At 38.3% G+C, this 14887-nt stretch overlaps 1 protein-coding gene across 20 annotated transcripts in view; it reads right to left on the reverse strand.

Moving 5' to 3' along the window:
- The window catches only part of TASOR2 (transcription activation suppressor family member 2), a 69235-nt gene that overhangs the window by 40662 nt on the left and 13686 nt on the right, over nucleotides 1-14887 (reverse strand). For 15 of the 20 annotated variants that reach the window (XM_042229667.1, XM_042229661.1, XM_042229660.1 and 12 more), the window contains 4 exons: nucleotides 9990-10123; nucleotides 3049-3194; nucleotides 2662-2757; nucleotides 1518-1590 (listed from right to left, as the gene is read on the reverse strand). In XM_042229667.1, the coding sequence (XP_042085601.1) occupies nucleotides 1518-1590; nucleotides 2662-2757; nucleotides 3049-3194; nucleotides 9990-10123 (449 nt within the window). The remainder of the gene's footprint in view (nucleotides 1-1517; nucleotides 1591-2661; nucleotides 2758-3048; nucleotides 3195-9989; nucleotides 10124-14887) is intronic. The other 5 variants (XM_060397536.1, XM_042229659.1, XM_060397538.1 and 2 more) reach the window with 2 other exon arrangements.

Below are 14887 nucleotides of genomic sequence, written 5' to 3' on the forward strand. Positions count from 1 at the left end.
ACACAGAGTTACCATACAAGCCAGCAATTCCACTCCTAGGTATAAACCAGCAAAAATGAAAATAGTTGTCCACATAAAGACCATATGTACCAGAATATAAACAGTAGCTTTTTAAAATAATAGCTAAAAAGTAGAAACGAAGTATCTACCAACTGCTGAATGGATAAGGAAAAAGTGGTACAATGGAATATTATTCAGTCAAAAAGCGAATCAAGTACATGCAACAACAGAGAATCTCAAAAACACTGAGTAAAAAAACAGTTACAAAAGGTCAGATATGATTCCATTTATACGGAATGTCTGGAATAGGTCAATCCACAGGTGCAAAAATGAAAACAGTGGTTGCCCAGGCTGGTGGGAGGGGAGGGGACTGATGAAAACGGTCTAAAACTGACTGTGCTAACTGTTGCACAACTCTGAATGCCCTAAAAGAACACTGAATTGTATACTTCAAATGGGTGAATTGTATGGTGAATTTTATCTCAATAAAGCTGTTATTACAAAGAAAGGGCCAGCAAGAACCTAGCCATGAAGCCCCCTAGTCTTTCTCACCCCTGATCTCCAACTTCTATAGCATCTGACACTGCTAACACCCCTCCGGACACCTTCTGCTTCCTGTGAGACTCCACCTCCAGACTCTTCATCCACTGGATTGCTCTCAGCTCTTCCTCTTCCTGTCCTCGCCCCATGTCCCTATCCCTTGGTCCCATAACCATCTAAATAAAAGTTCTGTTCTTCACCATCTGTGCTGCCCCATGTAACAATATCTTTGGCTTCAACTAACATGCACCCTCTGCCACCTTGAGCCCCAACCTCTAGTCCTCATCCCTCTTCCAACTGTTTTCATCACCAGCAGGATAGCTTCCAGAACACTTATGATGACCTACTGTTTCTCAAACAGCTTACTGAAGTAAGTGTTCATTTACTGCGAGCTTACTAGGTGTAAGCTCCATGCTAAGCACTTTACATAGTCTCATAATCCTCACAACAAATCTAGAAGATAGTTTTATCTATTTACAGATGAAGAAAGTGAAGCTTAAAGAAAGTAGGGCTAAAGCACATTCTTAGTGATAAGACTACCTTTCTCCTGTAACTCATCAGCCTGTCTAAAATCTCTCCTCTATTGATAATATCAATGCAGTGCAAATTTAACACTTTATATTTGAGTATTTCCTTTCTCTACTCCTCACATTCCACAGTTGCTGTCTTTGGTCAGTACCATCTATTCTCTATTTCTACTGCCATATGATAGTTAGGAGGAAAGCCTCCTTAGCCCCAGATGATAGCACTGACCTCTTGGCACTGAAAGATATCTTCTAGTCCAATCATCTTTTAAAAGAGAGAACTCTATTAGAAAACCTTAAGTTCTTAGATTCAAAGCTCATGTATATATTTAAAGTTCTGATTCCAAAGATTATTTATCATCAATGAAACTAGCTTTTAATACAGACTCTTCTGTAACTAACTAAATTCCACTTCACCTTGTAAAAGAAATTCTCCTTCCTTACAGACCATACCTTTCGCTGGGTCTCCCAGAGTGGTGATAGCACTGCTGCCCACACAGAGTCCATGCTGACATACCAACTTCGCCTTCAACAAAAGATCGGACTTTGCTTATATCATGTTTTGGAGTCAATGAAATAACTATAATTTACATACAAACTTTCAATACAGAATCTGTACACTATATGCATTCGGGGCACAAAGCAAGTTTCTGTATAGCAATTGTGTTTCAGTTAATAATAACAATTTAAACTTTTTCATGAAATTTTACCATTTCTGCTAACGAAAATGTCATTGGCAAAACCAAATTAAACAAGCTCACAGATTAGTCCTCTCCTGAAGATTTCTTTTACAATTACAGCTTGGGAATCACAAAATTTGAAAATGCCTTACCCCCAGATGACCTTTATTTTTTCTTAAAGTATGAACCCCTAACATATCTTATTTGGAAGTCAACAACTAAGTAAATAAACTCTCTGGTATTACTATGTAATCATAAGGTACATGCTAATGTTCACTATCCTTTAGCAAATCTACCCCCATTCTTTAAAAATCATGATCCCAACCAAAATACTACTTGTGAATTACTTTAAACTGGATCACAGATCTCTGGCACTGATGAAAGTGTATCTAGAAGTCACACACATCTTTGGAGACATACCTGCACACAGCAGTTTCTTTCTCCACAATTTAGGTATAAGCAACAATATATATGTTCAATTTTCAAAACAGCATGAAACAATTCCAAGTAACTAGAATGCTGAAAGTGTTCATCTTATCCCCAAAACCATGTAATTTAAACTTGAAAAAACTTCCATGAGAAATAGAAGATATCTATGTAAACAATGATCCAGAATGGAAAAATATCCATTCACTCCACTAAAAGGCATTATTAATACTTAAGAAGTCTGTATTAATCGAAATCTCACTACAAGCTTACAAATGTATTTAAGATAAAACTACAGAAAACCTTAAAAAGTTGCAGAAATCAAATCTCTTTCATGAGAAGCTTTCATTGTCATTTACACTGCTACCTAAAAAAGACTGATGAACTGGTAATGTTACAAGTTTTATAGAATCAATGTTTAACTTTAATGACATAATTAATTTTGTACCTTAATATCATAAAATTAATTCTCTAAAACTAAATTTCCTTACCTGATTTTCAGTTTCAAACAGAAGAAACCCATAAGTTTCTTGAAGTTCTTCGTGAGTATAGTTACTTGCTTTTTTTTCTTGGTAAAAAGCTTTGTACTGTATAGAGAATAATCAAATGTTATTAACATGTTATTTTGCCTTCCAAATTAATTTTTTAAAAATGCATCAACTGAATTCCTCCTGCTAAAAGACTAATGAAATTTATTATTTTTCTATTCCCTAGAATATATTATAATTACCTTTCAAGTGATTATTACCAAGGATCGTTTATCGTGCTAAAATGTGATAGGTAAGAAGAACTAGGCTCAAATATAAAAAATGATGGGTCTATTTCTTCAAAACTAAAATAAAACTAACCACAGACACAGTGTGTACCAAGCACCTCACCTCATTTAAGAAAATGTCATTTTTCACCAAAGTCACTTCACTGTACTGAAAACCATGCTCAGATGCAGAGTCCAAGTAAGAAGTATGGAGAATTGAAACTGTCCTCTGGAAGAGAGAGTCTGAACTCAAGGATACTGTCTCAAAAACTGTAAAACACAAAAATAATGCAACTGTTTAAGATAACCAAAGGCTGGGGAAAGTGGCACACTAAATATCACTGACCAAGTCATTCATTTCCTTCCTGCATAACAAAGACATTTCCATTATGTTCTGGCTATCATATCTGGACTATCTTCAAAGACCTCATACTTAATGAAAATAACCTAAATGGATTATAACAATGGATGAATTACTTTTAATGCAAGAGTAAATCCCTTTAGGTTTAAAGCTGGGTGCTGTAATCAAGGCTGTAAAAGAGATGCATCTATAGTGTCAAGCTGGAGGTCAGCGACTGCTTAGATCAATGCTTCTTGTTCCTAAGTTTTTGTAAATCTAGGCTACATTTTGGAGAAGGCAATGGCAACCCACTCCAGTACTCTTGCCTGGAAAATCCCATGGACAGAGGAGCCTGGTGGGCTGCAGTCCATAGGGTCACTAGGAGTGGACGTGACTGAGCGACTTCACTTTCACGCACCAGAGAAGGAAATGGCCACCCACTCCAGTGTTCTTGCCTGGAGAATCCCAGGGACAGGGGAGCCTGGTGGGCTGCCGTCTATGGGGTCGCACAGAGTCGGACATGACTGAAGCAACTTAGCAGCAGCAGCAGGCCACATTTTGACAAACTTAACCTTCCCAGTGGCTCACCAAATCTACAGGGAAGTTTGTGAGGTTCCATGGAAAGGGGCTACTACTGCACACTCATTTGACCCTGGAGTACAGGATGAAGGGAGCAAAGGCTAATAGGAGTTTTGCCAAGAGAATGCACAGGTCATAGCAAACACCCTCTTCCAACAACACAAGAGAAGACTCTACACATGGACATCACCAGATGGTCAACACCGAAATCAGACTGATTATATTCTTTGCAGCCAAAGATGGAGAAGGTCTATACAGTCAGCAAAAACAAGACCGGGAGGTGACTGTGGCTCAGATCATGAACTCCTTATTGCCAAATTCAGACTTAAATTGAAAAAAGTAGGGAAAAACCACTAGACCATTCAGGTCTGACCTAAATCAAATCCCTTATGAGTATACAGTGGAAGTGACAAATAGATTCAAGGGATCAGATCTGATAGAGTGCCTGAAGAATTATGGACGGAGGTTCGTGACACTGTACAGAAGGCAGGGATCAAGACCATCCCCAAGGAAAAGAAATGCAAAAAGGCAAAATGGTTGTCTGAGGAGGCCTTACAAATAGCTATGAAAAGAAGAGAAGCAAAAGGCAAAGGAGAAAAAGAAAGATATACCCATATGAATGCAGAGTTTCAAAGAATAGCAAGGAGAGATAAGAAAGCCTTCCTCAGTGATCAATGCAAAGAAATAGAGGTAAACAATAGAATGGAAAAGACTAGAGATCTCTTCAAGAAAATTAGAGACACCAAGGGAACATCTCATGCAAAGATGGCCACAGTAAAGTACAGAAATGGTTTGAACATGACAGAAGCAGAAGGTATTAAGAGGTGGCAAGAATACACTGAAGAACTATACAAGAAAGATCTTCATGACCCAGATAATCACGATGGCATGATCAGTCACCTAGAGCCAGACATCCTGGAATGTGAAGTCAAGTGGGCCTTAGGAAGCATCACTACGAATAAAGCTAGTGGAGGTGAAGGAATTCCAACTGAGCTACTTCAAATCCTAAAAGATGATGCTGGGTGGTGCTGTGAAAGTGCTGCACTCAATATGCCAGCAAATTTGGAAAACTCAGCAGTGGCCACAGGACTGGAAAAGGTCAGATTTTATTCCAATCCCAAAGAAAGGCAATGCCAAAGAAAGGCAATGCCAAAGAATGCTCAAAATACCGCACAACTGCACTCATCTCACACACTGGTAAAGTAATGCTCAAAATTCTCCAAGTCAGGCTTCCATAGAATGCGAACTCTGAACTTCCAGATGTTCAAGCTGGATTTAGAAAAGGAAGAGGAACCAGAGATCAAATTGCCAACATCTGCTGGACCACTGAAAAAGCAAGAGTTCCAGAAAAACATCTACTTCTGCTTTATTGACTACTCCAAAGCCTTTGACTGTGTGGACCACAATAAATTGTGGAAAATTCTTTGAGAGACGGCAGACCATCTGACCTGCCTTCTGAGAAATCTGTATGCAGGTCAAGAAGCAACAGTTAGAACTGGACAAAGAACAACAGACTGGTTCCAAATTGCAAAAAGAGTATGTGAAGGCTATATATTGTCACCCTGCTTTATTTAACTTATATGCAGAGTACATCATGAGAAATGCTGGACTGGATGAAGCACAAGCTGGAATCAAGATTGCTGGAGAATTATGAATAACCTCAGATACACAGATGATACCACACTTATGGCAGAAAGCAAAGAACTAAAGAGCCTCTTGATGAAAGTAAAAGAAGTGAAAAAGTTGGCTTAAAACTCGACATTCAGAAAACTAAGATCACAGAATCCAGTCCCATCACTTCATGGCAAATAGATGGGTAAGCAGTGGAAACAGCGACAGACTTCATTTTGGGGGGCTCCAAAATCACTGCAGATGGTAACTGCAGCCATGAAATTAAAAGACGCTTGCTCCTTGGAAGAAAAGTTATGACCAAACTAGACACCATATTAAAAAGCAGAGACATTACTTTGCCAACAAAGGTCCGTCTAGTCAAGGCTATGGTTTTCCAGTAGTCATGTATGGATATGAGAGTTGGACTATAAAGAAAGCTGAGCACAGAACATTTGATGCTTTTGAACTGCGGTGCTGGAGAAAACTCCTGAGAGTCCCTTGAACAGCAAGGAGATCCAACGAGTCTATCCTAAAGGAAATCAGTCCTGAATATTCACTGGAAGGACTGATGCTGAAGCTGAAACTCCAATACTTTGGCCACCTGATGCAAAGAGCTGACTCATTTGAAAAGACCCTGATGCTGGGAAAGATTGAAGGCAGGAGGAGAAGGGGACGACAGAGGATAAGATGGCTGGATGCCATCACCGATTTAATGGACATGAGTTTGAGTAAACTCCGGGAGAGTTGGTGTTGGACAGGGAGGCCTGGCATGCTGCAGTCCATGGGGTCACAAAGAATCGGACATGACTGAGCAACTGAACTGAACTGCACACTCAGCAAACACATCAGAAATTGTTTCTCTCTGAGCCTTCCTCACCAGCCTGGAAACGTCTACTGAACTTTACTTCTTATGGATTGTACTAGAAAATCATCATTTTATGAAAATAAAAATTCATTACTTTTTTTGAAAGTGCTTTTTTCAAACCATACCCACGTACCATCTGAGAGATGCTAGGCTACCTCTCCTATGAAAGCCATGTTTCCTATAGTTGAGAATTAATGACCCAATCAAGCAATTCTCCTGGTTGGGCCTTTGTCCTTTTTACGAGTCCTCACTCAGCGAGAACTGAGACTAATGAAGTCTCATAACATTTAACTGTTTGCTTTGTTTACTCCTTTCTATTTGGATCCTCTATTCTCTTTAACAAGGTGGGGAAAAGGATACACACGGATTACTTCTAAGGAGAACAGAGTAATGTTTATAACACTGGAAGTTTTGACCTTACAGTATAAATACGTACGTTAATATGGTTTCCTACTTTTATCAGAACTCAGCCAATTACATTAAAGTTCAAAAGTTGGAGAATATAAGCTTTTTAAATAAAATTAATTTATGAACAACAGATTTAAAAAAAAACCCTAAACTATTAAATTAAAACAAACATTTCAGTAAAATTAATTTGTACTAAACTGTCCTAACACTTTAATTCACAAGGTAATTTGAAAATGCTTTTAATAACAAAACTTCCTAGAATTGAAAATAAAAGATTATAAATAGGAAGGAAAAAAAAAGATGAAACATTTATTTTTATTTTTCCTCAGTTTCATCTTCTCTCTTTCAATATTAATATAATGAAGTGAAAGTGAAAGTCCCTCAGTCGTGTCCGACTTGCTTTGTGACCCCATGGACTGTAGCCTGCCAGGCTCCTCTGTCCATGGAATTCTCCAGGCAAGAATACTGGATCAATATACCAGTGTTATTAAAAAAAGAAAGAAAAGAAAAGGATATTCTAAAGAGCTTCAAATAGCAAAACACTAATGACAGTAATTAAAAAGCTATGGCTTTGTTCACTTAGGCTCCATATCTGTGAAAGATTTTGCTTACAAGATACAAAAGTTCTTGTAGTTCTGGAAATGAACAAACTATGATTACCAACTATCTTAAATTGTACGCAATGTTAACAGATAGGCACAGATTTTAAATTTCAGAAGTAGTAAATACTACATATTTCCCCAATTTTGAGTGTCAATGCACAATAATAAACTGAAGGGAGAAATAATGCAATTAAAAAAAAAAACCTGTCTAACACAGTGTGGGGAATACAGTTCCCAATAAAGCTATGACTAATGGTAACGATTTAAAATAAACAAGGCAGAACAAGTAAATCACTTATTTTGTACTTTCATATTGTAATTTCTAAGACTATTTACGGTTAAAAATGCTTCCCCTTTTAGGTTAGCACTCAATAGCCATACGTTATAAAAGTAACAATTTTTATAGTTGACAGAAGGAAAAGCATATCAAAAGAAAACTTTATGGAAAACCATGGTAAATCCTGCATCTTTCATGATTTCATAATAAATAACCTTGATTATACTCTCAAGAAAGTACAAGTTTCCTGCTCTTTATGTAAGGAGATAGATAAGAATGTTTATTGAGAAGTCTCTGCCCACACAACCCACTCTCATTTAACCCCCTAACAAATGTACAAATCAAGGAGCACTAAATAAAAGGATAGTCTTATCTTTTTTGCTGAGCAATACACATGCTTTATAAACCATTCAAGAGTATCAGAATATTAAGAGAAAGAAGTGGGGGCTATTCCACAAAGAAATTTAAACAACATCTAAGAGGGTAACTTGAAAAAAATCTGACTGTAAGGTGTAAAGAGTATCCCGTAAGACTTAAGTGACAAACAGAGTGCATACGGAAAAAATTTAAGTTCAATCAAAATGGCTGTAAAAACTGAGTTAATGCTCTTTACTGTAGCACCTGGCTTTGGGTATACTTCTCTTGCCTGGAAAATCCCGTGGACGGAGGAGCCTGGTAGGCTGCAGTCCATGGGGTCACTAAAAGTCGGAGATGACTGAGCGACTTCCCGTTCACTTTTCACTTTCATGCTTTGGAGAAGGAAATGGCCACCCACTCCAGTGCTCTTGCCTGGAGAATCCCAGAGAGTGGGGAGCCTGGTAGGCTGCCATCTATGGGGTTGCACAGAGTCAGACACGACTGAAGTGCCTTAGCAGCAGCAGCAGCTCTGCTATTTCTGGATTTTATCTTAAAAGTTAGGTCATGCTTGACACAAGAAGTTGGACTCTGCTCACAGTGCCCTGAATCATCTCCCCCATCTCAAACTCCATCAGGGATACTGAGTGACTGACATGAGGGACACTTCTTTCTCTAACTTCTAGTAAGAGAGACAAGGAAATTATAAACCAATTTCTCAAGCTATGTTACAAGCATCTGTTTTCCATTTAATAAGCATCTGGTCTGAAAGCAAATAATGAGATGAACAAATGGCAACAACTTAGGTGTCACAGTAATTCTAACAGAAACTAACCACTTCTACAATTCCCCTGGACATATCCTGTCTGTGATTAAGCAATAGCATTTTCACTCTAGATGCCTATAGTTTATCTCCTCGGTTATTTGATAGTTGTTGAAGGAACAGCCCAGTCCTTAATCACCTAATCTGAAAAGGTATCTCTGATACCTTTAAGATATCAAAGGACTGCCAGTTTAAGATAAATACAACTTCTTCAGAACACAGTTTGTCAGGAAGTAACAAAAACTTAAAATGGGCATACTAAATAACCATTTCATTCCTGAAAATCTATTCTTCAGAAATATTAGCTAAGTGCAGAGGTGATAAGTACAAGGATGTTCCACATACCAGCACCTGTAACACGAAGAACAATGGAGATAACCTAAGTGAAAGTGAAAGTCGCTCAGTCCTGTTGGACTCTTTGCGACTCCATGGACTATACAGTTCATGGAATTCTCCAGGCCAGAATATTGGAGTGGGTAACCATCCCCTTCTCCGGGGGATCTTCCCAACCCAGGGATCAAACCAAGGTATCCCACATTGCAGGCAGATGCCTTACCAATTGAGCCACCGGGGAAGCCTTGGAGATAACCTAAACTGCAATCAACAGGGAAACACCTTGCAACTATTAAATAAAGACAAAGTAAATCTGTATATACTAATGTACAAAGATATCTACTGTATACTATTGAGTGAATAAATGCATTATATAATGTTATTTTGGTAAAAAAAATTATGTGTTTCAAAGTATACAGAAAAAGATCTAGAAAGAGATAGGAAATCCAACAGTTAACAGTGTTTATGCCAATGGTGACTGGGGAGTGGACAAAAAAGGAGACCTTGTACTTTTACCTTACATATGTTACTACAATTTATATTTTTCTTATATAAGCATGTATTACTTCTACTATTTAACATAACTTAAAATCAAGTAAAATAAATAATAATTTCAAAGAAATACAGAGAGTGACAATTTCTCTTGAACACATATTTTCTGATGCAATTTGAAAACTTAATTAACCTTAAATTAAAAACTTAAACTTAAAGAACCTATCAATTTTGGACTAATAATTACAAAAATTTTGCAGCTACTAGAAATTATAATTTTCAAGTCCTTGCATTTACATGATGTAAATTAAAATTTTAAAAATTGCATTGTTCAACTCTGGATTCATTAACAATAACTTAGACCATTTGTTTAATACCCACTCTTTTCTGATATGAACCCTGTCTCAGTCTTCTCTAAGAGGGGATGCAGCTGGGAGGGTGGTCTTAATTCATTTTCACCAAGTATACCCCCAGAATTCTTGACATACTCCTGTTCTCTGTTAATGTCATAAATGCTAAAACAAAAAAAGAAAAAATTAAATCATAAAGTGAGTAGTTCTATTTTGGGCATATCTACTATATAAATAAATGTTTACTGAGCATTAGGTACAATTTTGTAATATTTACTTTGTCAAGGATCCAGAGCTAAAGGCTAAAGTTCTACTGATTTGCTCTATAAGAAGTAATAATACACATAAACTGAAATGTTGTTTCTCCAATCCTTTAATTTCTAAAGGAAATTTTCTTCACAAAAATAAATAGAAATCACTTTTGCCTTATTGAAAAAAAACCTTTCAGACAAGATCAGGGTGGTACAGTCCTAGATGGGGAAAAAAGCCTCTCAAAGTGAAGAGATTATAGAACCACACCCATGTTCTACTGATTGGAAATAATAAAATCAAACAGAACACAAATAAAACTTCTCTCTACCCTTAAATCCAGTTCAGTTCAGTCGCTCAATCGTGTCCCACTCTTTGCGACCCCAAGAATCACAGCACGTCAGGCCTCCCTGTCCATCACCAACTCCCGGAGTTCACTCAAACTCATGTGCATTGAGTCGGTGATGCCATCCTGCCATCTCATCCCCTTCTCCTCCTGCCCCCAATCCCTCCCAGCATCAGGGTCTTTTCCAATGAGTCAACTTTTCGCATGAGGTGGCCAAAGGATTGGAGTTTCAGCCTCAGCATCAGTCCTTCCAATGAACACCCAGGACTGATCTCCTTTAGGATGGACTGGTTGGATCTCCTTGCAGTCCAAGGGACTTGCAAGAGTCTCTCCCAGCACCACAGTTCAAAAGGATCAATTCTTCTGTGCTCAGCTTTCTTCACAGTCCAACTCTCACATCCATACATGACCACTGGAAAAAACCATAGTCTTGACTAGACGGACCTTTGTTGGCAAAGTAATATCTGTTTTTTAATGCGCTATCTAGGTTGGTCCAAACTTTCCTTCCAAGGAGTAAGCGTCTTTTAATTTCATGGCTGCAGTCACCATCTGCAGTGATTTTGGAGCCCCCAAAAATAAAAGTCAGCCACTGTTTCCCCATCTATTTCCCATGAAGTGATGGGACCAGATGCCATGATCTTAGTTTTCTGAATGTTGAGCTTTAAGCCAACTTTTTCACTCTCCACTTTCACTTTCAGCAAGATGCTTTTTAGTTCCTCTTCACTTTCTGCCATAAGGGTGGTGTCATCTGCATATCTGAGGTTACTGATATTTCTCCCGGCAATCTTGATTCCAGCTTGTGCTTCTTCCAGCCCAGCGTTTCTCACGATGTACTCTGCATATAAGTTAAATAAGCAGGGTGACAATATACAGCCCTGACATATTTCTTTTCCTATCTGGAACCAGTCTGTTGTTCCATGTCCAGTTCTAATTGTTGCTTCCTGACCTACATATAGGTTTCTCAAGAGGCAGGACAGGTGGTCTGGTATTCCCATCTCTCTCAGAATTTTCCAGTTTATTGTGATCCACACAGTTAAAGGCTTTGGCATAGTCAATAAAGCAGAAATAGATGTTTTTCTGGAACTCTCTTGCTTTTTCGATGATCCAGTGGATGTTAGCAATTTGATCTCTGGTTCCTCTGCCTTTTCTAAAACCAGCTTGAACATCTGGAAGTTCACGGTTCATGTATTGCTGAAGCCTGGCTTGGAGAATTTTGAGCATTACTTTACCAGTGTGTGAGATGAGTGCAATTGTGTAGTATATGATTCAACCTTCATTAAACGAAACTTAGTGCTATTATTCTAGTACTATGCTATACCTTGGATTTCATGAGACAAATGAAACTGTCTCATTGAAAAAGTGTTTACAATGAAAGTGCCTGTGAAGCCCAGGGATCTTAGAATGTGCTCACAAAATATTCCTAGAGTGACCTCTGGGAAGCAAGGGTTGTGTCTTCTGGTGACAGTGGTCTCAAAGAGGAAACCAGTTGAGTTGGAAACCTCTTCCACCTCAAAGAGGTGGAAGTCAAGACCCTCCCAAGCCAGATTACACTTGCAAGTTACAAGAGGAGTAGCAATAAAGGCACCATATTTTTAAAAACAATCCTTGGATGAAGGAGCAAAGGAGGGAACCCTTAAGACTGAAAACTGCTCTGCTGCATCACTACACTGGACTCAAACACATCTTCAGAGCTAGAATAAGATGAAGGCAGAGAGAGAGAGAATCTTTTCCTTTGTCCTTTGTGAGAAAACTTTCCCAGACTTCTCTCTGCAGGCGGCCATTCTCACCTTACTGGTCAGAACTGAGTCACGTTTTTACTAAAACAGCCACGAACCAAGGAGAGTAGAATTACCGTAATGAGCTTAGAGTAATATTCACATAGCCCCACCATTCTCATCCTCCCATGCTACTCCTGAAGCATGAAATTCCCCCCAAATCTAGGCAAAATTGTGATCTGGGGGTATGTAAGAAAAGGGGAGATAATTATTGGAAGGCAGTCACTGACATCATCACACTAAGGTCTTAGAACAAGTCAGTGGTAGGTCTACACTAGAATCCTGGTCTCCTGACTCACAACTTAATTCTCCTCTCGACATAATGAATGGATACCATCAATACTGCTACTTTTCTAAAGAATTTTAAATAAATCGACACAACTCCATCTCAAATCCTTTTTGAAAAAAGGTATGTATAACTATACATTATTTTTTTGTAAAACATATTAATTTCCCAAATAATGAACTGCTTGCAGTTTCTCATGTGTATCGTGCTTCTACCTCTGCATTTGCTCCTACTTCTGTTGCCTTGAAAACATATACACTAGTGCGCCCCCTTTTTTGGCTTCCTTCAGATTTCAAGTATCAGTGCCTCTCTGAAACATTTCATGACATATCCCATCTCAATGACAGTGGCTGTTTGTATCATTACGTACCCACTGTATCGTGTTCCAGATTCTAATTGGTGTGGCTGTTTTTAGGAGAGTTCTTCAGCTTTATTATCTAATCTCTTCCTGTTTTCTGAATAATTCCTCTTTTAAAAAATAGAATCTCTTCTTTCATGTAAGTTATATCTTCTTTTTTCTCTTTAAAGATACTACTGTTTCATTGTGTTAAAGTTTCTCCTGTTACCTGCAGTAAATCTAATTTCTACCAAGCTCCTTTTATTTTCTGTTTATTCCTGCTTGGTCTCTTCTGTGTTAGAGACTTCCAACAAATGACTGGTGATCCTTGGCTGTCTGTTTACGTTTAACTGTGAGGCACTTAAAGCTGACTGAAAGTCTAACGCATGAGCACCACTTCCTGACCAGCAGCCGTCATTCCTGCAGGAGATCTGATGGTGATGCAGCTGCTGATTTAATCAAGTGAACTCAAAAAGTCCTATCTGTTAAATATTTTGTTGTGGGTTGAAAAGTTTCTCCAGAAAAGAATCCTTTAATACCCTGTTGAGGGGAAGCATAAGTGGCTCATATGGTAAAGAATCTGCCGGAAATGCAGAAGACCCGGGTTTAATCCCTGGGTAGGAAAGATTCCCTGGAGAAGGCAATGGCTACACACTCCAGTATTCTTGCCTAGAGAATCCCATGGACAGAGAAGCCTGGTGGGCAACAGTCTATGGGGTCACAAAGAGTCTGACATGACTGAGCAATTAACACACTATAACACACAAAAGCTTGACTACTAGTTCTGAGAACCATGCAGAAAAAGACAGCTCTGGTTTCACCATTCCATATGTTAACTTTCACTTAATCCTTATCTTTATTTAGGATCTTCACCCAACCTCAGTTGTCTAGAGCCTGCCTAGTTCATGTCTCCTGACTATAAACCTTCAGTCTTCTGTCAGGGTAGAAGGAAGGTGGCTATCTGGGTATGTGGAGTGAAGAGGATCAATTACTTCTATTTCTATTCCACCGGTATTTCTACCTTGAGAAAAGCTTGGTACCTCTATATCCTGATCCTTTCCCAGATTCTGTGAAGGAAATCAGCTTGCTTCTCTTGTTAGCTTATTCTCTTCAGCATTGTCTAATCCACTAAATCATTTAGTACTTAACTACCTTCTTTCCATGAGCTTCCCCATAGAAAGTGGCTCAGTGGTAAAGAATCTGCCTGCAATGCAGGAGATACAGGTTCCATCCCTGGGTCAGGAATATCCCCTGGAGGAGGGAATGGCAACTCACTCCAATATTCCTGTCTGGGAAATCCAATGGACAGGGGTACGTGGTGGGTTATGGTCATGGGGCCGCAAAACAGTTGGACAATACTGAGAGACTCAACAACAACAACTTCCTTCTAGTTTCCCAAATATTGATTTCATTTATCTTCTCCTTCCTCATTCTCTCGATCTTTGTGGATTTTTATCTTTATTCTTTTACTATAATCTTAGCGGGATTTCCAGAGGAGTGAACAATTGGATGTGTCATGTAACTGAAATGTCTACTTAATATGTCTCAATAAAAAATATGCAATATACCATCTATCATAGTAGCTCCTATTACCATTATTTTTATTTCCATTTTTATAATTATGAAGACCTCATTTTATTTAAGTATTTACCACTGACCTAATTACGTATCAAATCTTCAACAAATATTAAAAGAATTAATTTTTAGTGCATATGAACTCAATAACCATTTACTCAAATATACAAAAAGAACAAAGTAGATCATCAATGCTATTCTTTTAAAGCACTCTATTTTTCCCCCAGAGTACTTATCATAGTTTATAATTATATAATCATAATTATTTCACCAATGTCTACTACCCTAATAAATCAAGCCCTATGAGGACAGGAATCATGTCTGTTTTGTTTACTTCTGATTACCCAGCATCAGCCCAATG

Source organism: Ovis aries, chromosome 13, assembly GCF_016772045.2.
Source record: "Ovis aries strain OAR_USU_Benz2616 breed Rambouillet chromosome 13, ARS-UI_Ramb_v3.0, whole genome shotgun sequence".
Lineage (NCBI taxonomy): Eukaryota > Metazoa > Chordata > Mammalia > Artiodactyla > Bovidae > Ovis > Ovis aries.